The sequence below is a fragment of the Microcebus murinus genome, chromosome 18 (assembly GCF_040939455.1).
Source record: "Microcebus murinus isolate Inina chromosome 18, M.murinus_Inina_mat1.0, whole genome shotgun sequence".
NCBI classification, from domain to species: Eukaryota; Metazoa; Chordata; class Mammalia; order Primates; family Cheirogaleidae; genus Microcebus; species Microcebus murinus.
Genome location: NC_134121.1, coordinates 2,641,138 through 2,668,207, shown reverse-complemented (window position 1 = coordinate 2,668,207; position 27,070 = coordinate 2,641,138). Strand labels below are relative to the sequence as shown.

Here is a 27,070-nt window from a genome sequence, read left to right as displayed (position 1 = left end):
ATTTTTTCTATATATATTAGTTGGCCAATTAATTTCTTTCTATTTATAGTAGAGACGGGGTCTCGCTCTTGCTCAGGCTGGTTTCGAACTCCTGACCTCGAGCCATCCGCCCGCCTGGGCCTCCCAGAGTGCTAGGGTTACAGGCGTGAGCCGCCACGCCCTGCAGAGCTGTCTCTTTAATGATGCATTTCCTTGAAAAGAAACCTAAAGTGCAGTGTGTTAGGATGGTTGAACATGCATCCGTGGTTGAATGGCAGGTACATGGGTATTTGTTCTATCATTTGCAGGATTTTTTATATGGCTGAAACAGTCCCCAGTTTTAAAACATTTTTAAATTACTTATACGGATTAGTGGGCTGATAGCCTTGGGCCAGTGCCAGGAGGGCAGGGAGGGACTCAGGTGCGGCCACAGCGGTGGACACAGCTCCTCTGCAGAGCTGGGCGCCCAGGCGAGTTCCCGGGACCGGGAGGCTGGGCAGGTGAGTGCCGAGGTCCTCCCAACATCATAAGGTCCTAGGTTCTAGACCAGCCAGCGTGTCACCCTGAAAGCTCGTGTTCGAGTTGCTTCGTGCGCTTTGTCCAGACAGACCCGGGGCCTGTGACACCGGCTGGTCGGTCTGCCCCAGGCTGTCCTGCCGTTTGCTGTCTCTCTACCCTCTTAACCCCCCACCCCCCCTCCCCCCCAGCCGAGCTGTCCCAGCCTTTACTGTGCCGAAGTGTCCTTTGTTCTGTGGTTTTGCCTGGTTCTACAACACGCTTTTGCTGAGAGTCGCTGCCCTGACACATGTCCCTGTGTGTCCTCCGGGTCAGTGTGCAAAGGGCCACACGCAGGGCGGCTTAAAACAGCAGAGGTTTATTCGCCCACGCTTCTGGAAGCCAGAGCCCACGCCAGAGTGTCCAGGGAGCAGCCTTCCTGGCCCCTTCCAGCTCGGGGGGGCCCAGGCGTCCCCCGACTTGAGCCGTGTCACTCTCTGCCTCCTCTGCGTGTCTGATGCATGCCCTCCTCTTAAAAGGACACCGGCCACTGGATTTGGGGTGATCTCAGCATAAGTGAGTACGCCTGCAAAGACCCTCTTCACAGCTAAAGTCACATTCTGAGGTTCTGGGTGGATGTGAGTGTTGGGTGGCAGCTCTTCAACCCGCTGTCGCCTCCTTGTTAGGAATTGTCAGCCCATACAGATGTAGAAACTGAGGCTAAAAATAAAAAATAAAGGAATTGTCAGCCAAGGGGAATTCCTCTCGCACACCCCTGAGCCCCCTCCCCGATGCCCCTACAGCCAGGATTCGGGGTCCCCAGATGGTGCTCTCGTCTAGGTAGGTACTTGGTGTGACCGCCACCAGAAAATAGGAGAGGGAATGTCTGCCCGCCTTGGCACACAAGTCACCTCTGCACTGAAAACCGGCAGGTGTCCTCACACCAAGTGCAAGCCGTGTGCTCCCCATGCAGGCACTGTTCCAAGGCACATGGGCCGGCCCCGCTTCCCGCCCGACTCTACCACCCCTTCCGTGTAGGCCGGGGCACTGCCTCCGACTGCAGGGCTGGTGGCCCCACCGTCCAAACCCTCAGGTCGGTTCTAGGGCGGTTTCCCAAACTTTTTCATCATCACTCCCTAAGGAGCCTGTTGAGAAATCTTTTTCCTAATTGCCCTCCCATGAAATATGAATATCCCTTATACCGTGTATCTGTTTATGTGTGTCTGTGCTTTACACATAGAAAAATAAGAATTTTTGCCCCCCCAGGAGAGGGTCTAGCACCCCTGTTGAGAATGCAGGTTTCAAGACCCGTGAGAGAGCTGGGCTGGGTTTTAATGTCACTTTCACAGGTGAATCGATTCCCGGCACCAGGAGCTTCCTGTGCTTTAAAGGCAAACCCAGGCCGGGCGCGGTGGGTGTGAGCCACTAGCACTCTAGGAGGCCGAGGCAGGAGGATTGCTCAAGGTCAGGAGTTCGAAACCAGCCTGAGCAAGAGTGAGACCCTGTCTCTACTAAAAAAATAGAAAGAAATTAACTGGCCAACTAAAAATATACACAAAAAATTAGCCGGGCATGGGTGTAGTCCCAGCTACTCGGGAGGCTGAGGCAGGAGGATCACTTGAGCCCAGGAGTTGGAGGTTGCTGTGAGCTAGGCTGACGCCACGGCACTCACTCTAGCCTGGGCAACAAAGTGAGACTGTTTCAAATAAATAAATAAATACATAAAGGCAAACCCAGTCTGCCCGAACCAGATGCGGCCGGTGTCCTCTGGCTCTGCTCGGGGAGAATTGATCTGACATTGCCCCTAAGGATGGCTGTCCCCCACCCCGACCCCACTGGCCGCGAGACACCAGGGCTGGGGTCAGGTGGAACTCCGGTGCAGGTTACAGGACGTTCCTGACGAGCCGAGTCGGTCGTCTCCTTCTCTCCCAGCACCGTGGGGCCGGCCGTGTGCACGGAAGGTCCCCTCGGGCCCCGGGAGCCGTCTCATCGACCCCACCCCATTGCCGCCCCATCCAGGGCCCCCCGGGCGCCGTCATGGCGGAACTGGGCCGCAGGGACTCCACGCTGGCGGCGCTGGACGAGGAGGCGCTGTGGGAGATGATGGAGAGCCACCGCTGCAGGATCGTGCGCAGCGTGTGCCCCAGCCGCCTCACGCCCTACCTGCGCCAGGCGCGCGTGCTGGGCCAGCTGGACGAGGAGGAGGTGCTGCACAGCGCCCAGCTCACCAACAGCGCCATGAGAGTGGGTGAGCGCCGGGGTGTCGAGGGACGTCAGGCACCGCAGGGGCTGGAGTTCCGCACGCTGGGGACCCTGTGCAAGTTCCCAGGGCGGCCCCAACATGCCACAACTGGGGGCTTAAAACAAAAGCAATGTGCTCTCCCGCGGTTCCGGAGGCCGGAAGTTGGGAACCCAGGTGTCCGCAGGGCCCAGCTCCCTCCAGGCTCTAGGGGAGGGCCCTTCCTGCCTCTTCCAGCTCCTGGGCCCCCAGGCCCTCCTGGGCTTGGGCAGCCTCACTCCCACCTCTGCCCCTGTCTTCACCCGGGTCTCCTCTGTGCCTTCTGTCTCTTGCACGGGCACTTGTCGTTGCATTTAGGGCGCACCGGGTGTTCACGATGATCTTTATCCCTTATCTCAAGGGCTCCCACTTAATTACAGCTGCAAAGACCCTTTCCCCAAAGAAGGGCCCAGGGATAGCTTCTGGGTGGATGTGTCTTTTGAGGGGGGGGCCCACCATTAAACCACTACGAGTTGCCTTTGGAATCAGTTCTGCTGGTCTGACTAGCTGGGTTTATCCATTCAAAAGTGGGGGTGCTAATGGCTTTACCATATAAGGTTGTTAGGAGAGCTAAATGAGCTGCTGTTTATAGCATACCCATGGCAAAGTCTGCGCCCTAGACAGCAGGCAGTGTTAGCTATTAACATTATGGCTAGGCCGGGCGCGGTGGCTCACGCCTGTAATCCTAGCACTCTGGGAGGCCGAGGCAGGCGGATTGCTCGAGGTCAGGAGTTCGAAACCAGCCTGAGCAAGAGCGAGACCCCCATCTCTACTATAAATAGAAAGAAATTAATTGGCCAACTAATATATATATATAGAAAAAATTAGCTGGGCATGGTGGTGCATGCCTGTAGTCCCAACTGTTGGGGAGGCTGAGACAGGATTGGATTGCTTGAGCCCAAGAGTTTGAGGTTGCTGTGAGCTAGGCTGACACCACAGCACTCACTCTAGCCTAGGGAACAAAGCAAGACTCTGTCTCTCAAAAAAAAACAAAACATTACGTCTGTGCATGTTGGCCTTATAATCCTCAAATGCAGAAGAGATCAACCCAAGCTGGTAATTCCAGCTGTGAGCGGTGGGGTCCGGGCCCTGGGAGCAGAAGGCCCCTGAATGTATCCCCCCGGGCCCTGGGGAGCTGCTGTTTCCTCCAGCGACATTTTGCCCGCATACAGCGACTGTGCCTCTGCACTGAGCCCCAGCCTGCCTGGGAGGTGCTTGCGAACAGGGCTCCTCTTCCTCATCCCGCATCCCCAGCTCCAGGCAGAGCACGGAGGCCCCGTCCCAGGCTGGCCTTTCTCAAGTCTGGGTGAGGCCATGCGAGTTAAGGGAACCTGAGAGGGCTCATCCCGCCCCACAGATCCCAGGAAGCTGACCTCACCTCCTGATCCCTAGGCGTGCGAGGGTGTCCCCGGGGGAAGCCAGCTTGGCAGCTGGAACACGGCTCTCTCTCCCCAGGACACCTGCTCGATCTGCTGAAGACCCGAGGGAAGAACGGGGCCATCGCCTTCCTGGAGAGCCTGAAGTTCCACAACCCTGACGTCTACACCCTGGTCACCGGGCTGCAGCCTGACCTTGACTTCAGCAACTTCGGAGGTGAGAGCTCCGCCTTTGACTGGGGGGTGGGCAGGAGCTTCCTGGAGCCCTGGGCTCCCGGTAACCCCGGGCAGGATGTTCTCCCCCGAGGCTGGGGTCCCTGTCCCTGTGCCCCATGTGTGGCGGGCGGGCAGGACAAGGAGCCCCTGGGCCTTGGGGCAGGGGCTCCAAGAGGAGACCCCTGTGGGCAGGGTCTGCATTAGGGAGGCAGAGGGGAAGCCAGTCTCTCCTGGGACAGCTCCTGGCATGTCCCTTCCCTTGCCGGGCAGCCCAGCGCCAGCTCTCAGGAGGGGACGAGGGGCCCCTGCCGGAGGGCGAAAGGAAGCAGAGCCTTCCTCGCCTTTGCGCACCTGTCTAAGCACACAGGCTCGCTCCTGCTGGGTGGAAGATAAGGCCATTGTCATTAACTGAGTCATTGTGGGCCTTCCTGGAGGAGCTGTTGAAAGATTTAGGTGCTCAAAGCAGAAGGACTCATGTAACTCAAAACTGGATAATAAACTGTTCTTTCTGTCTGGCTGAACAGTACGTTTATGTTATCTAGAGTTCTGTTAGGCAGAGTCACATGTGCCACTACGTTTTAATTGGGTGACATTAAAATGAGTTTGCTTTAAGAACATCTCAGCTGGCAAGGAGGGTCGCTGGGTCTGAACAGTGGGGTCTCACGGGAAGGCGGAGTGGGTAATACTTGTGCCAAAGCTATGAGTCACGCAGCCAAACTACCACGGCTGGGTGAGGCCCAGAAGCTTTTAGGGGGACAGCAGGTCAGGGCTGGGGGCCTGCTGGGGAGCCTGGGCAAGGGACACGAAGTTCCTAAGGGGAATGGTGCAGGGCGGGGCTGTGCCTCAACCCCTCTCCCCCCTGCTCCCCCGCCCACCTGCCCCTCTAACCCCCTGCCCACCTGCCCCCTGCCTACCTTCCCTCTTGGCCACTCACCCACCTGCCCCCTGCCTACCTGCCCACCTGCCCCCTGCCCACCTGCCCCCTGCCCACCTGCCCCCTGCCTACCTGCCCACCTGCCCCTATCCACCTGCCCCCTGCCTACCTGCCCACCTGCCCCTATCCACCTGCCCACTTGTCTACCTGCCCACCTATCCCCTGCCCACCTCCCGACCTGCCCATCTACCCCTGCCCACCTCCCGACCTGCCCATCTACCCCTGCCCACCTGCCTACCTGCCCACCCCCTGACCTGCCCACCTGCCTACCTGCCCACCCTCTGACCTGCCCACCTGCCTACCTGCCCACCTCCCGACCTGTCCATCTACACCTGCCCACCTCCCGACCTGCCCATCTACCCCTGCCCACCTGCCTACCTGCCCACCTCCCGACCTACCCACCTGACTCCTGCTCACCTGCCTACCTGCCCACCTCCCGACCTACCCACCTGACTCCTGCTCACCTGCCTACCTGCCCACCTCCCGACCTGCCCACCTGACTCCTGCTCACCTGCCTACCTGCCCACCTGCCGACTTGCCCCTTGCCCACCTGCCCCTCTGCCCCCCGCCGCAGGCCTCATGGAGACGTCCAAGCTGACCGAGTGCCTGGCGGGGGCCATCGGCAGCCTGCAGGAGGAGCTGAGCCAGGAGAAGGGGCAGAAGGAGGCGCTGCTGCGGCGGTGCCAGCTGCTGCAGGAGCGTCTGGACCTGGCCGAGGCCCGCGCCGAGGGCCTGCGCCAGCTGGAGGCCGACCACGGCCGCATGAAGCGCGAGGTCAGCGCCCACTTCCACGAGGTGCTGAGGCTGAAGGACGAGATGCTCAGCCTGTCGCTGCACTACAGCAACGCGCTGCAGGAGAAGGAGCTGGCCGCCACGCGCTGCCGCGGCCTGCAGGAGGAGGTAGGCGGGCCTGCCCCGCGGCCCTGCTGCCGTCCCCCGGGGCCTTTGCACTCGCTGGTCCGTCTCCCGGGATCCCGCCCCTCTTCCTTGTCCAGCACCTCCCTGCCCCAGAGCCCTGGCCACGGCCACTCCTGGAAGCCGGCCCCTGGTAGCCTGCAGGGCGGCGAGGTGGCCTGGCTGGAATGGCACACCTGCCTGGAGCAGGCCTGGCGGTGCGGGGCCCGTATCGGCAGACCCGCCTGCGGCCAGGCCCAGCCCCAGCAGCGACGTGGGCCGGTCGGTCTCTGGCGCCTTCCTTCGTCCTCCTCAGAGGGCTGCATGGGGAGGACAGTTGTCAGGCTCGGCCTCCAGCTCACTCCAGTGCCTTTCACTCCTGCTTTGGTTGGGGAGGATGTATTCACCGGTCTGTGAGCCGTCTTTAAATATCGAGGGTGTTCGTTTTTTTGTCATTTTATTTGTTGTTTGCTTTTAATTTTTGAGTTTTAACTTTTTATTTAGATAAAATTTCAAAATTTTAAAAAAACACCCGAAAATGGTACAAAGAATATCCATAGACCCTTTCTTTATCATTTGCACTTTTTTCTCCCCGCATTTCCCTGTCTGCCTCTCTCTACCTACACACCACACACTATACACACCACACACACTGTACACACACACACACTGTACACACACACACTGTACACACACACACTGTACACACACACACTGTACACACACACACCGTACATATCACACACACTGTACACACACACACTGTACATACCACACACACTGTACACACACACACTATACACACCACACACACTGTACATACCACACACACTGTACACACACACACTGTACACACACTGTACACACACACTGTACACACCACACACTGTACACACACACACTGTACACACCACACACTATACACACACACACACTGTACACACACACACTGTACACACACACACACTGTACACACACACTGTACACTCCGTGTCCTGTGACATGCCCCCTCGCTGTGGAGCACCGACTTCCCCTCCGCGTCCCGAGATGTTCTGGGGTCAGCTGCTTCTCTAGGGCCCCGGTTTCTTCCAGAGGGCAAGGTCTGGGCACTGGGCGTGCCTGCCGCTCTTAGTGTCTTGGCTTCTCGGCCCTTTTAGGAGACAAGGCTGGGTAACGTGCACACACATGCATGTAAATATACATACACATATAGTGTGTGCAAGTACATGCACATACACAATACACACATGCACGTGCACGTGCACACACATGTATATAAATATATGCATGCATATAATGTGTGCAAGTACACACATACACAGATACACGTCCATATGCACGTGCACACACGCACATAAATATACATACACATGGTATGTGCAAGTACATGCACATACACAGATACACATACGCATATGCACGTGCACACACATGCATATAAATTATGTACATGTAGAGTGTGTGCAAGTACACACACAGATACACATACTCATATGCACATACATACATGTACATAAATATACACACATACACATATAGTGTGTGCAAGTACATGCACACACAGACACACATAGTATATGCACGTGCACACACATATATAAATATCTATGTATGCATATAGTGTGTGCAAGTACACACACACACATACACATACGTGTGCATATTTTGGAAACCATAAGCCCACACCCTACCTGTAATTCCACACGGTCCCGTGGCTCTTTCTTACCTGCAGTGAGCTTCTTCCTGGCGGGACACCCCCTCCCAGCGTCATTGCACACTCGCTCGCCGGCTCAACCCTGCAGTTCGACTAAAATAGCTTCGAATCGCGTTGCCTGCACCGTGCAGGGAATGAGCCCACAGGTACACATGTGGGGTTGTGAGCCACCTCCCTCCGCCACCCAGTGCGTGGCGAGCACTGTGTCCGTGAGCTACCGCGGCCCCGCCTCTCTCCCTCTCTCTCCCCCACGTCTGCACGGAGGTCTTTGAACTTGTTTGAGACATAATCAGGCTCGTTTGTGTCCGTTCACTTTCAGTCTCAGGCTTCCCCCTCTCTTCCAGTTCTTGACCATTTAATCTTCTTTTCGGACATGCAGAATATGACACACCCAACCCAGCTGGCCTGTGGCGGGAGCTCGGTCCTCGCTTACTGGGAAAGTGCTCGCTGGGCGTGGGAGGGCAGCCTCTTCCTTCCCTGCCTGCCCACAGCCAGGGGTGAGCGCCCTGGTCCCCCTGATGCCCAGACTTCCCGGGCTGGCCTGTGGGGGACGTCTCCTCTCCCCAGGGCCACCACGCCCCGGCAGGAGAGGCCGGGCCGTTGTTGCCCTCGGGCGCCTTCCAGAGGAAGGAGGCCGGCAGGACCTGGCCGGGCAGTTTCCAGAGGGCCAGGGCCGCAGACTGCGCCCCCGGGGTGGGTGCTGTGTGCCGTCTCAGCGTCCGGGTCCCACCTGCCCAGGCATCTCCACCCCACCTGACTCGACTTCCCTCCTTCTTACGTCTTACTGATTTTCATCAACCTGAATTCCCTTTATCAGATGTATTTAGCAGAACACGGAGGAGCAGAGCAGCTGGCTGTTCCTCCCTGGCCATGGTTATGACTATCGGTTTAACCGGAGCGGGAGGAGCTGGTTGCCAGGTTCTGGCGGGGGAGACCCCGGCCGGGCAGCTTAACTGCCATCCTCTTCCAGAAAAGAGCCGAATGCTTTCTCCTCTTGTGAGCAACCGGGGCTATTCGCCAGGCGAAACCCTCTAACAGACTTTGCAATCTCGGGGCAGGAAACCCTTTGAGAGCGTCACGGTTGAGAGGCAGGTTGAGAAATCCACCGGCTCCTGGTCTGGGGCAGACGCTGGTGGCATCGTGTGTCCTCCCGTCCCCTCTCCCCGGCAGCTGTACCTGGCGAAGCAGGAGCTGCAGCGCGTGAACATGGTCTCGTCCTGCGAGCTGGAGTTCCAAGAGCGGACCCTGAAGATGGCCAGCGACCTGGCGCCTGGGGACGAGGAGCTGACCCGCCTGAAGGAGGAGAACGAGAAGCTGCGCTCGCTCACCTTCAGCCTGGTGGGTTCCCGCCCCGGCGCGCTCGGCGGGCCTGTCCCCAGCACCACCCGCTGGCCCCGGGCTGGGGGGTTTGGGACAGGAGGTCTCCTGGAGGCTAAGCACGGGGGGAGGCGATGTAGTGACCCACGTCTGCCACGTTCTCGCTACCTCCTCCCCCGTCCCCAGCCCCCGGACCTCGGCAGAACGAGCAGCTGCTGCTGGGTGTGCCCTGGAGTGTCCCGCTGCGCTGGCTTCCTGCTGGCGTCTCGTTTGGGGTGGCCTGGGCTAGTCACTAAGGGCTAAGTCATGTGGGCTTTGCTTTAAGGATTGGGGAAAAGAAACCTCTCTGCCTGTGAAACTCCTGCCCTTCTGCCCACTGACTGAGACGTTCCACAGGCAGACACTCAGGGCGCCGGGCGCCGCCCGGCCTGCAGCCTGGCTGGCTTCCGGGGAAGTGGGCGTGGGCGGGGTGACTGGCGGCTTCTCCCTCTCTCGGGGACGCTGCCCGTGAGTCTCCCGGAGGAGAAGGCGGAAATAAATGGCCGGGAGGAGGAACCGTCGTCCTTTCAGGTTTTCAGCCTTTCTGACTCTCCGTCTCCTTGCCCACGTGCTGGTATCGCGAGAACCGAGTGCCTCTTTTCCCACTGACGACCGCGGCTTTTCCCTGCTGCTTTCCCGCCCCGTGAGCAGGGGTGAGGACTCTGCTCCCCCGGGGGGCTCTGGGCAGGCCAGCGCCCCGAGCAGGCCTCTCTTGGCTGCAGGCGGAGAAGGACATCCTGGAGCAGCACCTGGACGAGGCGCTGGAGAGCCGGCAGGAGCTGGTGGACCGCATCCACTCGCTGCGTGAGCGCGCCGTGGCCGCCGAGAGGCAGCGCAAGCAGGTGGCCCGGCTGCCCCGCCTTCCCCGAGACCCTCAGGGCTGTCCCAGGGGCGGGGGCTGCGTGCCTGGGGAAGGCAGACCCTGTGATCCACAGGGAGCCTGAACGATTCTGCTCGGGGGCCCGGCGCGGGGCTCGCGCCTGTAACGCTAGCACTCTGGGAGGCCGAGGCGGGAGGATCGCTGGAGCTCAGGAGTTTGAGGCCAGCCTGAGCAAGAGCGAGACCCCGTCTCTACTATAAATAGAAAGGAATTAATTGACCAACTAATATATATAGAAAAAAATTAGCCGGGCATGGTGGCGCATGCCTGTAGTCCCAGCTACTCGGGAGGCTGAGGCAGGAGGATCGCTTGAGCCCAGGAGTCTGAGGTTGCTGTGAGCTAGGCTGACGCCACGGCACTCTAGACCTGGCAAAACACTGAGACTCTGTCTCAAAAAAAAAAATTCTGCTTGACTAATCTGTTGATCCTCGAGGCTGTCCCTTGGTCAGAGCTGCCCTGAGCAGCAGCTCACGGTGCAGACGGGAGACCATGGTTGGGCGACAGGTGACCGGGGTGAGAGCCAGGGATTCAGTCTGGGAGAGAACAGGGGAAAGGAGATGGAGAGAACAGGGGAGGGATTTCTGTATTTGGGGATGTTGAATAAACCAAACACAACCATGCATGCAGCACTCTGCATGTTTAGATGACTAAATTAAAAAATAATCAGCATAGCAGTTCTCTGGATGTACCCCGAAACCTCCCACTCAAGAGATGAGCCTGATTTCACCCTAGAACCGCCTCCCTCTGCCCCTCGCTCCCCGAACCCCGAAGCCCAGACCCTCCCACCTGCCACCCTCTCAGGCTGTGCTTCCCTCCGTCCAGTACTGGGAGGAGAAGGAGCAGACCATGCTGCAGTTCCAGAAGACCCAGGTGGACTGCCAGCTCTACAAGGACAAGATGAACGCTCTGCGGGGCCAAGTGTCCGAGCTGCAGAAGGAGCGCGACCAGGTAGCCGGAGAGGCCGGCCGAGGGGCTCAGGGGGAGGGGATGCCGGCCCCCGCCGAGTCACAGCTGGGAAGCCCCAGCCCCACTGCCCGGCCGCCCCACACTGGCCTGTCTGGGTGTGGCAGAGCGCGGGGCTGGGTCAGGGGACTGTCTCACGGCCCGCCCCGGTCTCTGGTCTGGACTGTGAGCTGGATGACAGCTGGGCCCAGATCTCAGGGCCTCACTCCTGGGTCCGCACGAGGCTTCTTAGTTCCACTGCCATCCACTGACACATATGCTCTGTCATCCTCCCTGCTTTTATTCCTGGCACAAGACGCTGAGAAAGTCTGCGCCCCAAATACTGGGTTTTACTAAAACTGACTGCACGCACGGACATGAATGAAATGAGCCGTGAGATCGTGCAAGTCTGCTCAGCGGTGTCGGGTGAACTCAGAGAGGAAACAGGGCGCCCCCTTTCTCCAGCCGAGACCCCCCTGCCGCGTTGGCGGCGCCCTCAGCCCTGTCTCTCGGCCCACAGGCCTACGCTGCCAGGGACAGCGCCCAGCGGGAGATTTCCCAGAGCCTGGGTGAGAAGGACTCCCTCCGCAGGAAGGTGTTCGAGCTGACGGACCAGGTCTGCGAGCTTCGCACTCAGCTGTGCCGGCTGCAGGCGCAGCCTCCGGGTGGGGTGAGTGTCCCCCTGCTAGGCCGGAGGGGAGGCGGGGAGGCCGGGCGGCGGGGGTGAGCCCGTGTCCAGGCTGGGCCACACGCTCCCTGCAGAGACAGCTGGACTTAACTGGGCCTGGCTGGGCGGCCGGCACACCGGCTCCCGTGAGCGGACCGTGCTGGGAAACCTCGAAGATGCACAGCTAGGCGAGTTGAGTCTGCTTCTGCGTTTGCAATGACAGTTTCACCCATGTCCTAGAAGAGGGAGCTTGGCTGGCAGAAGGTTCTGGAGCTGGTCAAGTGTGGCGATCAGTGTGGAACCGTCTCCATAGATGACGCGTTCCTGAAATGTTTGAAAGTCAGATGTCCCCGAGCTGAAGGAGGGAACAGAGGGAGCTGTGTTCCCGAAGCCAAAATCACCAGGAAGCCTCTAATTATGGGCGGGCACAGCCCCAGCTGGGCGGGAGGCCAGTCGGACCCTCCCCGCCCCACGCAGGGTCCACCCCGCCCTTCCTCCGCGAGCCGCTGCCCCAGAGCAACCGTGTGAAAATACACGTGTGGACACGTAGAAAAAAACCCTGGCGGGGAGGGACAGGCCCCCAAATGCAAACCGTGCTCATTCTGAGTATGGGGTTGATGGTGAATTTTGTTTTCTTCTCTAATTGGTTCTGTTTTCCCCTGCGATTTTCTACGTGGAGTGTGTGTGTGCACGCGTGTATGTGCGTGTGTGTACATGTTCGTGCGTGCGTGTGCGTGTACTGTACGTGATTTTTGAGAACCAGTGAATAACAGGGCGTTCTCTGAAAGAGCGCCAGGCATCAAGCGGGGTTCTCCCGTCTGCTTGGCCGGCAGCTCCTGGAATGGGGTCCCAGGCCGGGGGACGCAGGGTCCGCGCTGTTTTGCTCGGAGGGTGGGGACGGGTGGCAGTGAGGTGGCAGAAAGCCTGCGGGCATCCGGGGGGAACCGTCCCTGCGCTAACTGCCTGTCTGGCCGGTCTGTCTTTGGCAGCCCGAGCAGGAAGCCGGGGCCCGGGAACCTGGGCCGCGGGGGAAGCAGCGGCTGGTGCGCATGCGTGCCATCTGCCCGCGGGAGGACGGCGGCGAGGGCAGCCTGCTCAGCTCCACCGAGGTAGGGCCGCTCCCCAGCCCCGGCCCCGCACGACATGCGGGTCAGACCTGGTGCCTCCCGTCCAGACCAAAGCCAGCCTCTTTCCACCCTATCCCCGTGGGCAAGCAAGAGGCTGATGCTGCTCTGAGAGTTTAAACGGCAGAAATGTGGCTCTCACGGTTCTGGAGCCCCGAAGTCCAAAATCAAGGCGCCGGCAGGCAGGGCCAGGCTCCTTCCGGAGGCTCTCAGAAGGGGACCCTTGCTTGCCTCTTCCCGCTCCGGTGGCTGCAGGGATGCAGGGATGCCGGGCGCTCCTGGGCTGGCGGCCGCACCCCTTCCGCGGTGGCCCCCGTCGTCACCTGAAGTTCTCCCCGGCGGGTGTCTCCGCCCAGTGTCCTCCTCTTAGAAGGACGCCAGGCCTACGGGATGTAGCGCCCACCTTGGTCCCATCCCACCTTGTCTCAGCTTCATGACGTCCGCAAAGACCCTATTTTCAAACAAGCCAGGTTCACAGGTTCCGGGCAGTTGTGAATTCTCGGGAGAATTCGCTGTTCAACCGGGCGTGGACGCTCCCAGGACGCCGGACCTGCTGTCTCAGGGCCGGCCTGGGCCTTCCCTTCCTGGGCTATCCCGCAGCGGCCGTCGCGGTCCTGCTTCCCTTGGGGCAGCGGGCTCCGCTCACCTGCTCCCGCCCGGCCTCCCAGGGAACCGGGCGTCTTCCCCAGAACACTGAGCACGCCCGAGCAAGGACCATGTCACATGCAGCACCAGTGCCAGGGCCCCGTGGGCCAGCGCCAGCCGCAGCCCAGACTGAACCGGGTCCCGCTTCTGCCCCGTTCGAAGCCCTTCAGTGCCCCGTGACCCCCCAGGACGAGTCCAGCCCAGCCTCCCTGTGGCAGTGTCGGGGGAGGGGGCCCGGGTGCTGGGGACCGGCCCCCGCGGCTCTCCTTACAGGGCACACGGCTCACCGTTAACGTGCCTCGTGGGCGCAGGGCTGGAACCTCCTTGCCCGCAGCCTGCTGTCCCCGCCGCACCCCTCCCCGGGGCCTTGTAGCCACTCCAGGGAACCCCGAGCCTGCTTCCCTGCTCTCTGCCTGCCTGATCCTCGCTCTGGCTCCCTCTGTCTGGGGCGTGGCCACCCCGCGCCCGCCTCCTCCAGGAAGCCCACTCTGGCCTCCCTGCCTGCCCGTGTCGCCCACACCCTGGCAGCCACCCCTGCAACCCAGAGATCCGGTTCCTGTTGGTACCCCGGCCCAAGCATGGCTCCTTGCTCGGGTGTGCGCCCCATCCTCAAAGGGCCTGGCACGTAGTAGGTGCTCAAGGAACACCTGCTAGGAGAAGGAAGGGGCCTCATCCGGGTCTGCACTGCACAGCTGGTGGCCCCGGCGCTGCGCTCCGCGTTCCGCACGTCGCGATGGTCAGAACCCTCGGAACGCAGCCTCCCCTCCCCCGGAGGACCGGAGTCCCGCTCCCGGCCGGTCACAGCCCCTCTGGGCCTCGGTCGCTTTCTGTGCGAAGTGGGCAGCCGCGCCCGCCTCGCAGGTTTGCTGTGAGAACCAGGCCACAGGGCACGTGGGGAGCACCTGGCAGCCCGGCCCGCGGCAGGTGCTCAGTGGACGTGGCCACACTGTGCGCCCTCCCTCCCACCCCGGCCGTGGCTCACTCTCTTGCACACTGGGACTGCAGGGAGGGCCGTCCCCGCCCGCGCCCCGCCGACCGCCACCCGCCCTCCTCCAGTCCCAGCTGATGTCCGACCTGAGCGCCACGTCCAGCCGAGAGCTGGGGGACAGCTTCCGCTCCAGCAGCCCGGTGCCCCCCAGCCAGCAGTCCCTGTACAAGCGGACGGCCGAGGACTTCCGGGAAGACTCCTGGTCTCTAAGGTAGGGCGGGCACAGCGTCAGGGGCCTTCCTGGCAGCTTGCTGGGGACGCCGGCCCAGACGTGGGGCCATCTGGGCACTGGACATGGCAGCTTGTCCCCCCAGACCCCCGAGCTGGACCGGTGCTGGGGGGCCGGGCCGTGGACGGAGCAGGGATGCAGCTGAGCGGGCTGCTGCTTGTGCTCCACAGCACCTGCCTGGAGATCCTGGAGGTGGACCCAGGAACCCCCACGGGAGATAAGGGGGGCGACGCAGACCTGGACTATGAGATCCTGGACGGGGCAGGTGAGACCCACAGCCCAGCTCCACGGCAACCGCCTCACCTGGCGGCACAGCAGGAAGCACTGAGATGGCCCCGGCCTCTCTCCAGGGGACGGGTGGATAGTAGCAAACCAAGGGCCTTGACCTTGGCCTCTGGGGAAATCCAGGCAGCTCGAGCCAAAGCCCAGCTGCACTGTTTGCTGGTGTATTTTGTTTAGAGCCAAGAAAGAGGTGGTACCTGCATCCACGTCCAGCCCCGGCCGGGGTGCTCAGGCTTCCCGGTGGGATCAGGGCGGCAGGCTTAGGTGCTCAGCTGCGCCGACGCCGTGCAGGGTGATGTCCACCTGCCGAGCGCCGCTCCTCCTGGGCGCTGGCCCTGAGGCTCCCTCTCCTGTGGCTTCCCCTCACTTTGTGGTTGCACGGGCCCTCACTGCCTCCATGTCCACGGGCTCCTCACCGTTCCCTGCACACCTGGCTCCCTGCCCAGGGCCTGCACACAGCAGGCGCTCAGCTCCCAGTGTGGAACGCACCCCGCCACCACCAGGGGCGCGAGTGCCCCGTGCCGTCCCCCACGGCGTTGCCTTTGTGCTTTCTGTGGGTCCCGGGACCCTTGCGGACACGTACGCGCTTTTACTTACAGCAGTGGTAAACTGAGAAGCCCGCCAAGGCACGTCCAAACTGGACGTGAGACCATCAACAGGAGGGCTTATTCCTCTGTTTCCCTTCTGCTAAGACTCTACAGAGTGCCCCAGCTTCGCACGCTTTTAATGGCTTTGAGCTCAAATACACCCGGAGTGCATGGTTCACTTCGTTTGGCTTTGAACGTAGCCGTGAACAGGATTCTGGCCCGTGAGCGGGCACGGGCCACCCGTAGCGGCGACTGTCAGGTCTGCTGGCGCAGGTGCCTGAGCGCAGCTCACAGGAAACGCAGCCGAGGGCCATGGGGAGCTGCTCTGAAAATGCGAGAGTCTGGGGAAGCCTCGGGAGCCTCTAGTCCTAGGACCGCCGGCTCGAGACCTGCCACCGCCTTCCGGGCAGCAGGAGGCAGCCACTGGTCGGTACCGGCACTGCTGCCACTTGGACACTCGAGCCCAGGCTCACGCTAGAGCGAGTGCCGTGGCCTCAGCCTAGCTCACAGCAACCTCAAACTCCTGGGCTCAAGCAATCCTTCTGCCTTAGCCTACCAAGTGGCTGGAACTACAGACATGCGCCACCACGCCTGGCTAATTTTTTGTATATATTTTCAGTTGGCCAATTAATTTTTTTTTCTATTTATAGTAGAGACGGGGTCTCGCTCTTGCTCAGGCTGGTTTCAAACTCCTGACCTCGAGCAATCCACCCGGAGTGCTAGGATTACAGGCGTGAGCCACCTTGCCTGGCCTTTTTGTCTTTTAAAATACAATGCAACTCATCAACTCTGGTGTTACTGCTGGGGGTGGTGGCTCACACCTGTAATCCTAGCACTCTGGGAGGCCGAGGCGGGCAGATCGCTCAAGGTCAGGAGTTCGAGACCAGCCTGGGCAAGAGCAAGACCCCCCCCCCCACACACACACACATTAAAAATAGAAAGAAATGAGCTGGACAACTAAAAACATATAGAAAAAAATTAGCTACTCGGGAGGCTGAGGCAGGAGGATTGCTTGAGCCCAGGAGTTTGAGGTTGCTGTGAGCTAGGCTGACACCACGGCACTCTAGCCTGGGCAACAGAGTGAGACTCTGTCTCAAAATAATAATAATAATACTGGCAACTCATTCAAATACCACACGACGACAGGTAGAGGTCCGTCACTCTGATCCTAGGAAGATGACGTCAGGGTCCGAGGCATCAAGGGAGGGGAGGAGGAGGAGCAGCAAGTTCAGCCTCAGCAGAGGGGCAGAGCTGGCAGGAGCTGCCCGAGGCTGGGGGAAGTGGGGGCCGGGATTGCAGGGGCTGGCGGAAGCCGGGTCTGCACGGGGCCTGTAGCTCTCCGCTCCCTCCCAGACCTCTTCCCGTGGGGGAGCAGCCTGCAGCCGGTCTCCTGCGCAAGCCTCCAGGACTCGGAGAGGTGAGGGGCGACTGGGGAGCCGGGCCTGGAGGTGGCCGGGCAGAGTGTGACAGTGTTGGGAGGTGACAGCCTTTCCAAGCGGAGGGCAGCAGGGAGCGGGGAGGAGGATTCCGGAACGCGGGGGCCAGAGGGAGGCCACGGGGAGACGGCCCCGCCGCCGCTGTCCGGCTCTGGGCAGCGCGAGAGCCTGGCGTCTCCCGGCCTGCAGCGGCGTGCCCATGCGGCGGAGACCCGCGCGCAGGATCCCGAGCCAGGTCACCGTGCTGGCGTTCCAGGGCGACCGGCTGCTGGAGCAGATAAGCGTCATCGGCGGGAACCACACGGGCATCTTCATCCACCGGGTCGCCCCCGGCTCCGCGGCGGACGAGATGGCCCTGCGCCCCGGCACCCAGATCGTGATGGTGAGCGAGCTAGGCCCTCCCTGGGGGCCGGCAGAGGGCGGCAGGAGACTCTGGTGGCCTTCAGACCCCACAGAGCTGCTCTGGCCCGGCTCTTCCCGCTCATTTCTGGGAGGCAGCCACGTCCTGGGGGAGACCCGGCCACCCGCCCAGGCCTGGCCTTCTGCAGCCCGGGAGCTGGGAAGCTGGCAGGGCGTCGGGGCAGGGGACACACCCTCCGGAGGGTGGACCAGGCCCCCCGATGGGGCTGTCTCCTGTGCAGGGCTTTTTTTTTTCTTTATTTTTTTTACTTTTTTATTTCAGCATATTATAGGGGTACAAATGTTAAGGTTATATATATTGCCCATGTCCCCTCTCCGCCTGGGCTTTTTTTTTTCTTTACCGTGATGATCTTATTGTCAATTTGGGGGGCTGTGCACTAAAATACACACATGATACAAAATTCACTATTCTAACCCTTGGGGGCATTCTCTGAAACTTTTTTTTGTTGTAAAACGTACGAAACTGCTGGGAAGACAAATGCACATAAGTGTACACCCTAACTAATTACTAAAAAGTGAATGTGTGGGCAGGAAGTGACTTTGATGTGGCCCACAAGCAGAATTGTTAATATTAAACTTCATGCTTTAGCCAGGGGTGGTGGCTCACGCCTGTAACCCTAGCACTCTGGGAGGCCGAGGCTGGAGGATGGTTTGAGCTCAGGAGTTCAAGACCAGCCTGAGCAAGAGTGAGTCCCCGTCTCTACTAAAAAAATAGGAAGAAATTAATTGGCCAACTAAATATATATAGAAAAAGGCCGGGCGCGGTTGCTCACGCCTGTAATCCTAGCACTCTGGGAGGCCAAGGCGGGTGGATTGCTCAAGATCAGGAGTTCGAGATCAGCCTGAGCAAGAGCAAGACCCCGTCTCTACCATAAATAGAAAGAAATTAATTGGCCAACTGATGTATATATAGAAAAAATTAGCAAGGCATGGTGGCGCATGCCTGTAGTCCCAGCTACTCGGGAGGCTGAGGCTGGAGGATCGCTTGAGCCCAGGAGTTTGAGGTTGCTGTGAGCTAGGCTGATGCCACGGCACTTACTCTAGCCTGGGCAACAAAGTGAGACTCTGTCTCAAAAAAAAAAAAAAAAAATATATATATATATATAAATTTAGCTGGGCACGGTGGCACATGCCTGTAGTCCCAGCTACTCTGGAGGCTGAGGCAGGAGGATCGCTTGAGCTCAGGGGTGCAGGTGACTGGGGAGGGCCCGTCGGTCCCGTAGGTGCCCTGCACCCTCCCTGAGCCCCCACAACACTCCTGTATCCAGAGCCCTGGCTGAAAGAGGCTGACCCTCGACCCGCCCTCAGGTTGACTACGAGGCCACGGAGCCCCTGTTCAAGGCCGTCCTGGAGGACACCACCCTGGAGCAGGCCGTCGGGATTCTCAGCAGGGTGGACGGCTTCTGCTGCCTGTCCGTGAAGGTCAACATGGAGGGTACAGACACAGCCCCATCTCCATCACCCTGGGTTCCCCCGCTGCACCTCATCCAGGCTGCACCCCAAGTCCCCGGGGCCCCCCAAGGCAGCTGGAAACTTGCCACCCGCTGACCCCAGCTCCAGGGTGGCCTCTGAGATGGGGGAGAGTCCTCCTCCTTTCTCTCCCACATTCATGTTCTAGAACCTTCCTGTGTGTGCTCAGCCCTGGCTCATCTGGTGCTCTTTATCAGGTTACAAGAGGCTGGTCCAGGACCTGGAGGCCAAAGTGGCCACTTCAGGGGACTCGTTCTACATCCGGGTCAACCTGGCCATGGAGGGGAGAGCGGAGGGGGAGCTGCAGGTGCCTTGCAACGACATCCTGCACGTCACCGACACCATGTTCCAGGGCGGCGGCTGCTGGCACGCCCACCGCGTGAGCCCCTACACCATGAAGGACACCCCAGTGCACGGCACCGTCCCCAACTACGCAAGGTGAGCATCGGTCCTGCCTTGGCATGTCCCCGACAGGCCCACGGGGTGGCACCGCCTGGCCTGGCTTGGCATGGAGGGACCCCTTGTGCCCAGGAGGAAGCAGTGGCCTTCCGGAAGATTCCCTTCACCGACAGCAGAGCCCACTGCCCAGGAATAGAGGGTGGGGTGATGAGACGCCCCAGAAGGGTTCCCCAAGGTCACTGAGGAGGACAGTTGTGCCGTGTCTCTGGAACTTGGGTGGACCTCAGGCCATGGCGGCACACGATAGACCAGGGTTTCTCGGTCCCTGTGCTACTGACACCCGGGGCCAAATCCCCCCGCTGTCCTGGGCGCCATGCAACCCCTGCTCCCCACCCACGGGTGCCAGGAGCACTCCCAGCCCCCAGCTGTGACAACCAAAACCGTCTCCGCCCATCACCAAGGGTCCCTTGGGGTTGGGGCCGATTGTGCCTGTTTGCCCAGGACTCTTGGTTTTGGCACTGAAAGCCCCTATCCTGGGAAACCCCTCAGTCCTGGGCAAACTGGGACAGTTGGCCACCCTCCCTGGGGAGCAGCAGTGCCCCTCCCCGCTGAAAACCAACCTTCAGGGTTCTAGACCAACCTATGGGGACCTCTAAGGTTCACGTGCACGGACCCATGGTGCACGGAAGGTTCTAGCGCAGCATAGGAGCAGCCTCCACCCAAGCTGCTTGTTAGTGTCCCCCCCACCATCCGGACGCAGCATCTCAGGGATGGGCTGAGGCTCTGGAGTCCTTTTAGAGCCCTGGGGGTGCCTGCGGCCCTGGGGGTGCCTGCAGCCCTGGGCAGGACGCAGCTCCAGCTGGGTCGGCCCCTCTGTCTGTGCAGGGCTCAGCAGCGGGGTGGGTCCCTCCGTCTGTGCAGGGCTCAGCAGCGGGGTTGGGTCCCTCCGTCTGTGCAGGGCTCAGCAGCGGGGTGGGTCCCTCCGTCTGTGCAGGGCTCAGCAGCGGGGTGGGTCCCTCCGTCTGTGCAGGGCTCAGCAGCGGGGTTGGGTCCCTCCGTCTGTGCAGGGCTCAGCAGCGGGGTTGGGTCCCTCCGTCTGTGCAGGGCTCAGCAGCGGCTCATCTCGCTCATCCAGGACGTGACCCAGCAGTGCGCCCCCACCCGCAAGGTGAGCCCCACCTGGGGTGGGCTGCAAGAGGGGTGGGTGCTGGCGGGGGGCGTGGCATGTGAAGAGTGTGGGCTGCGATCCCAGAGGGATGGCCTGCCCAACTCCCACAGGGCCCCTCCAAACCTTCCTGCAGGCTCCCGGGCACACTGCTCCTCTCTGCTCCCACACCCAGGCCACCTGCTGCTGCTGCTCATCCCCCCAAATTCCCAGCCCTCTGGGTCGGGCCCCCTTGTGCTCTCCAGACGCAGAACACTCTGCAGGTTGCTGAGCACCCACCTGTCCCCAGGCAACCTGCTGGGACAGGTCTCCCCTGGATCACAGCAGGGCGAGGCTCAGGGGGACCCCTGCTCCCCCCTGCTTGGGGGCTGCCTGCATGAGGACCCTCTCCTGCCTCTCACCCCTGGGCACCCTGGCTGCTCGAGGGCACAGTCTGGCAGTCCAGGGACCACGCTGGATTTGCTCATGGGCAGGGCACCAGGGCAGGGTGGGGGTGCTGGGGGGGGGCCAGGCCCCGTGTTGATGGCTTCAGCTCTTCCTTGCCCCTTCTGTCCCCAGCAGTCTTCTGGGGGCCCACAGAAGCTGGTCCGCATCGTCAGCGTGGACAAGGCCCAGGCCAGCCCTCTGCATCCGTCCTCTGACCAGGGCCAGTCGGCCCCCAGCAGGGTGGAAGGTGAGGCTGGGGCGGCGGGCACAGGGGCTGCCTGGCTCCGCGTGTGCAGGCAAGGGGCTGCTGGTCGGTCTCTTAGTTTTAGTTGGGGGATGCCACTCATTTCAGCCAGGATTTTTTTTTTTTTTTTTTTTTTTTTGAGATAGAGTCTCACTTTGCTGTCCAGGCTAGAGTGAGTGCCCTGGCGTCAGCCTAGCTCACAGCAACCTCAAACTCCTGGGCTCAAGTGATCCTCCTGCCTCAACCTCCCGGGTAGCTGGGACTACAGGCATGCGCCACCATGCCCGGCTAATTTTTTCTCTGTATATTAGTTGGCCAATTAATTTCTTTCTACTTATAGTAGAGACGGGGTCTCCCTCTTGCTTAGGCTGTTTTCGAACTGCTGACCTCGAGCAATCTACCCGCCTCGGCCTCCCAGAGTGCTAAGGATCTGTTTTTTAAGAACCACGATTGGTGTCCCTGTGTCCTTCCCAAGAACACTTGAGCTACACATCTTTAACATCCTGTAAACCGATGCTCCTCCCTTCTGTAATCTGCCCCCAAAAAAGTAGTCCAGAAGCCCTGGTATAACTGTGTTGACAGCAGTCTTTTTGGAATAGTAAAATCTCGAAAACTACCCAAGTGCCCAACATTATACAAACCAGTAGATCCCCGGACGGCCCTGAGTGACAGCGTGTGCGGGAGGTCACGGCAGAGGTGGGAACGGCCACCCCCGACAGGTTGCACTGCACCGTGAGGACAAGCAGGGGTGGACGCAGATTGAGCGAATCATGCTCAGTTTGTCGTCTTGTGGGAGTTTCCTGGGTGTATAAAGGGGCTTTTGACAATGGCCCAGGATAGAAGGATGGTTGGGAACCTGTGCCCTGGGGGACGGGCTAAGGAGGAGGGTAGAGGCAGGAAGAAACCCTGGCTCCCTCCCTCCTGCCCGGGGGACTGAATTGCCAGCGGCTGAGGAGCTCGTAGTTAATGTCACAGCGAGCACACACCATGGGTCAGCCTGGGTGCCCGGCCTGCCGCAGGGAGTGGGGCAGGGCGGCCCCTCCCGGGGGCGGTGGGGCCTGGGCCGGCTGCTCACGGCGCCTCTCCCCCTTCTCCTCCGCAGCCCCCGCCGGCATGTGCTTCTGGGCCGAGAGCTGCGTCACGCTGGTGCCCTACAGCCTGGTGCAGCCCCACCGGCCCGCGCGGCCGCGGCCCGTGCTCTTCGTGCCCAGGGTGGTTGGGAGGATGCTGAGCGAGAAGCTGAGCCTGCTCCAGGGGTTTAAGAAGTGCGGAGCAGGTACGCCCCCGGGGGTCCCGCCTGGCCGTGGAGGCGGGCAAGGCTCTGGCAGAGCCGAGGGAGCAGCAAGGAGGTTGCTGTAGGAGTCTCTGAGGAATCCCATGACAGATCACCGCAAACTGGGAGGGTGGAAATAGCAGGGTCATTCTTTCAGTGCCGGAGGGCAGAAAGGCGCCGGCAGGGACGTGCTCCAGGGGAGGGTCCCAGGGTCCCACCCCACCTCTTGCAGCTCCTGGCAGCCACGGCCACCTTGGTGTTTCTCTGACTTCAGCCTCTGTGGTCGTGCTCTCTCTGCCTTCTCTCCAGGACACCTGCCATTGCATTTAGGGCCACCCTGATCCAGTGTGACCTCATCTTAACTAATTACACCTGCAGGGACCATATGTCCAAACATGGTCCCATCCTGAGGCTCTGCGTGGACACTGTTCCACCCAGCACACTTCCTGCTGGCAGTCAGCCTCCTACCGACAGGCGGTGTGGCCCAGGGGCGCCATCCCCTGCTAAAAGCCGCTCAGTCGGTGTCCTGGACCCCCAGGAGGCAGCTAGCACCCCACTGAGCAGACAAGGCAGCTCCCCACTGGCCCAGTGGTGCTGGGTCACGAGCTGGGGGTGACGAGCCCTGTGCTACCCTCTTGAAGTTCACAGCGAAGACAAGGAAGCAGGTGCAGTCCACGTGGCTTCTCTAGTAAGCACCTACTGTGCGCCAGGCTCCATGTGGGAGCTCTAGTAAGCACCTACTGTGCACCAGGCTGCATGTGGGAGCTCTAGTAAGCACCTACTGTGCGCTAGGCTCCATGTGGGGGCTCTAGTAAGCACCTACTGTGCACCAGGCTGCATGTGGGAGCTCTAGTAAGCAACTAGTGTGTGTCAGCCTCTCATAGGAGCTCTAGTAAGCACCTACTGTGTGCCAGGCTCCATGTGGGAGCTCTAGTAAGCACCTACTGTGTGCCAGGCTCTCGTGGGAGCTCTAGTAAGCACCTACTGTGCGCCAGGCTCCATGTGGGAGCTCTAGTAAGCACCTACTGTGCGCCAGGCTCCATGTGGGAGCTGGAGATGCCGAGGGCCCTCAAGGGTCTATTCTGCTGCAGGGACAGACACCTGGGACGGGCAGGCGGGTGCGATGGGCCAACATGGAAGCGGGTACAGCACTCAGAGGAGCTGGCGGATTCCCTGGCGTGGGGGGAGTTTGTGAGCAGAGCCAGGCGGGGCTGACGGCACAGGCACGGGCAGCAGCAGGGGCCACGCCGCGTGGGACTGGGCGAGGCTGGGGAGGCAGCGGGCCGGACGTGCGCTCGCTCGTGTGTGACGCGCAAGGGAGAGTCTGCGAGGTTCTCAGAGCCAGGGGAAGACACGGTCAGGCTTGATCTTTGGACGCCCGTCCTGAAAGCAGAACGGAAGGCGGATCGGAGAAGGGCTCGGCTGGGGGCTGGGAGATGTCACCGGGCGCTGGCAGAGCAGTCACGGGAGGACGGCATGTGCAGGCTGGAGTCACGGGGCCGTCTCAGGAGCGGGGAGCGGGCCCGCAGGCACGAGCGGTTCTGACTGTGGGGCCTGGCTGGCCGGGAACGGGGGAGGATGTTCAGGAAGAACACCCTGGGTGGGGGCTTCAGCGGTTTATTTGGAGCATGGCTCTCAGCCCCGGCACCGTGGCAGGCCCGGGCCGGGCCACTCTGCTGTAGACGCTGTCCTGAGCACTCCAGGGGTTGAGTGTCCTGGCCTCAACCGACTAGATGTCACAGCACCCCAAGGTCGTGACAACTGAAAATGGCTCAGACGTCGCCAAGTATCCCCTGGAGGACAAACCTGTCCCTGGGAAAAAAACAGCGACTTAAGGGGTCACGAGATTTCTAGGTGTAAGAAGTCAGACATGCAAGTTTGGAGCTTGAGGAAGTGTGGGGGGGGAGTGTTGCTTGCGCACATCCATCCGCTCATCTGTCTGTCCATCCGTCCATCCTGCCCCCTCACTGCCCCATCCACACCTGATGCTGACCGAGCGCCTGCCACGTCTGATGGCCCCACGTGGGTGTGCAGGGCACAGACCCCTCCGAGTGGGAAGAGCGGGCTCAGGGTTATGGAGTGGACACCTCTGTGAGAGCTTCTCCCAGAGCTAGGGGGCTCATGGGGTGGGGTGCTCAGCAGGGAGCCCCATCAGGACCCCCATGCAGCTGGGTATGTGACCCCCCCATCCGATGTCACCTTCAGAGTACTTGAGCCAAGAGGAGTATGATGCCTGGAGCCAGAGAGGGGACATCGTCCAGGAGGGGGAGGTGTCCCGTGGCCACTGCTGGGTGACTCGCCGTGCCATAGAGTCCCTCATGGAAAAGGTGAAGGGCGGGGCCTGGGGGTGGCCGCTCCTGCTGTGGGCCCAGGGAGGATTCGGGGACGCCGCTGTGCGCAGGAGGGTGACGGGGAAGAACTGACCCAAGGCCTGGGGGAGGGACACCCAGCCACGATCACGCTCAGTGGGGTCCACACCTTGCCTGGGCCAGTGGGTAGGATCCGCGTGATCGTGTCTGAGTCTTCAAACTCCTTAAGCCGCAGCTTGCCCAAGCAGGAGACGTTTCATAGATATTTGGAAGCGAGCGCGTAACACGCAGATACCCACACTCTCCATGTCGGGAGGCGCCCGCTGGGCACCGGAGAGCTTCCCCCTACACGGGCCAGGCCACCCCCGCCCGGCCACCCCCTGCGCACAGAGGTCAGGGGGGCTCCGTGCAAAGGCTGCCTCAGTGCAGCAGCGGCAACTTCTTCCAGATTTTCACCTGGAAAATCTAAGGGCTGGAAACCCTGAGGACCGCGCAGCCAGCACCCCCACGTGGGAAGCGGCAGAGCCTCCTCCCCGTCTCCTCTAAGACCCAGTCCCGCCCGGCCGTCCTCTCCGCCCCCAACCCCAGGGGCGCTCCAGCCCCGGGTGGGGCTCCTTTCGCTGCCTCCCAGGCCCCTGGTCCTCACTCACTTCTCCCGTCCCCAAGAACACCCACGCCCTCCTGGACATCCGGCTGGACTGTGTCCGTGCCCTGCAGAGGATGGAGATCTTCCCCATCGTCGTCCACGTCTCCATCAACGAGAAGGCGGCGAAGAAACTCAAGTAGGTGCAGGCTGGGCCGGGCAGGGGTCTGCACAGGCCTGAGCTCCCCAGAGCCCACAGGGTGGGGGGGGGCTCTGAGCACCCTGCAGGCGCCCGGGAACTGGGAGTGCGGACGGGCAGTTTCCAAACACTGTCCAGCTGCCCTCGCCCGGGGTTGCGGGGGGGGACCTGCCACCTGCGTCAGCCCCACTGGGGCTGCGCACCTACTGGGGCTCCCGCAGTTGATGCGATCCAGCCCATGTTGGCCCAGGACCCAAACTGCTGGAAACCATCACTGGGTCTGTGGCAGGGGACAGACCCCTTTACCGTCCGAGAATGCAGGTTGTGTTCCAGACAACCTGCCCCCGCCTGTGCAGTGTCACTCGGGGCCCAGGTCCCGTCTGCTTCACGAGGTCGGGGCATGTGGGCAGGTTCCGTGGCATGGCTCCCCTGAGCCCGCCCCCCATCTCCGGCCCCCGCAGGAAGGGCCTGCAGCGGCTGGGCGCCTCGGAGGAGCAGCTCCTGGAGGCAGCCCGGCAGGAGGAGGCCGAGCTAGACAGGGCGCCCTGTCTGCACAGCAGCCTGGCTGCCGACGGCTGGAGCGACCTGGACAGCCTGCTCGGCTGCGTGCGCCTGGCCATCGCGGACGAGCAGAAGAAGGTGGTGTGGGCAGAGCACAGCCCCCCCTGACACCCTCGTGGCCCCTCCTGGGGCCACGGGGACCTTCGCCCACCTGAGAACGCAGCCCTGTTCTTTGAGCTCGGGGCCTCTCGGGCACGGCTGTGGGGTGCCCAGCACACGAGGCCAGCTCTCCCCTCTCTGGCCAGGGCCTGGCCTTGAACGCTCGCCACGTGCAGGTTGTGAACAGTGGGGCCCTTGTCTTCGCTCACCTTTCTGTAGAAAGCATCTCCCCCCTTCCCTGGGGCTTGGCGTGGTCTGAACCAGTGACTCTGGGAACGTTTCTGCAGTGGGCGGGGGTCTTCCCACACCCTCCCCAGAGCTGGAGGCCGCAGCCCGCTCCAGAAAACCACGTGTCTGCAGACTGCCCCACCTGAACGCAGGGAGGCTGCACCTTCACGTTTCCGGGTGTCCAAGGGCTGGTTCCAAACCCACCGAGGCAGCAGGGTGGGAGCCTGTCGCCCCCACCCCCAAGGTCGCTGCTGCCCTGCGCAGAGCAGCGGCACAGACCCCGTGTGCCGTAGCCCCCACGCGCTCTTCTCGGGTCTGATGCCAAGGGATGCCTCCGTAACTCCGGTTCAGAGACACCAGCGTGTTCACCTGTAAATAAAGCTTCCACGTGACAGAAACAGCATTTTCAGTGGGTCTGTGCCTGGCAGCCTCCGTGTCCAGCCCCCCAGCCCCGGGGTCCAGGGGGCGTCCTGGAGAAGCCTGGTGCAGACCCCTCCGGACAGGCCTGGACTCCTCCTGAGCCCGTGAGCTGCCTCCCCCACCTGGCATCGTGCCCCAGACCCTTCCTGGGGCCAAATATCTTCCCTCCACCTCCAGGGCTGGGGAGCCATACAGGCACGGCTCAGGCGGGTCCCCCCACCTCCTGGCCTTGCCTCCTGCCCCCAGGACTGT

General features: G+C 61.3%; 1 protein-coding gene across 1 annotated transcript; it reads left to right on the top strand.

Annotated features, from left to right (window-relative positions):
• The first annotated feature begins 2,437 nt into the window (after nt 1-2,437).
• CARD14 (caspase recruitment domain family member 14) lies at nt 2,438-26,983 on the top strand. Its single transcript, XM_075994011.1, has 20 exons — nt 2,438-2,722; nt 4,208-4,345; nt 5,853-6,178; nt 9,057-9,224; nt 9,965-10,084; nt 10,945-11,070; nt 11,585-11,740; nt 12,727-12,840; nt 14,557-14,699; nt 14,888-14,982; nt 16,940-17,003; nt 17,212-17,404; nt 18,751-18,877; nt 19,110-19,350; nt 20,416-20,479; nt 21,035-21,149; nt 22,249-22,422; nt 24,625-24,746; nt 25,395-25,510; nt 25,972-26,983. The coding sequence occupies exons 1-20, from the start codon at nt 2,512-2,514 to the stop codon at nt 26,177-26,179; spliced, it is 3,021 nt and encodes a 1,006-aa protein (XP_075850126.1). The 5' UTR covers nt 2,438-2,511; the 3' UTR covers nt 26,180-26,983.
• Nucleotides 26,984-27,070: the final 87 nt, after the last annotated feature.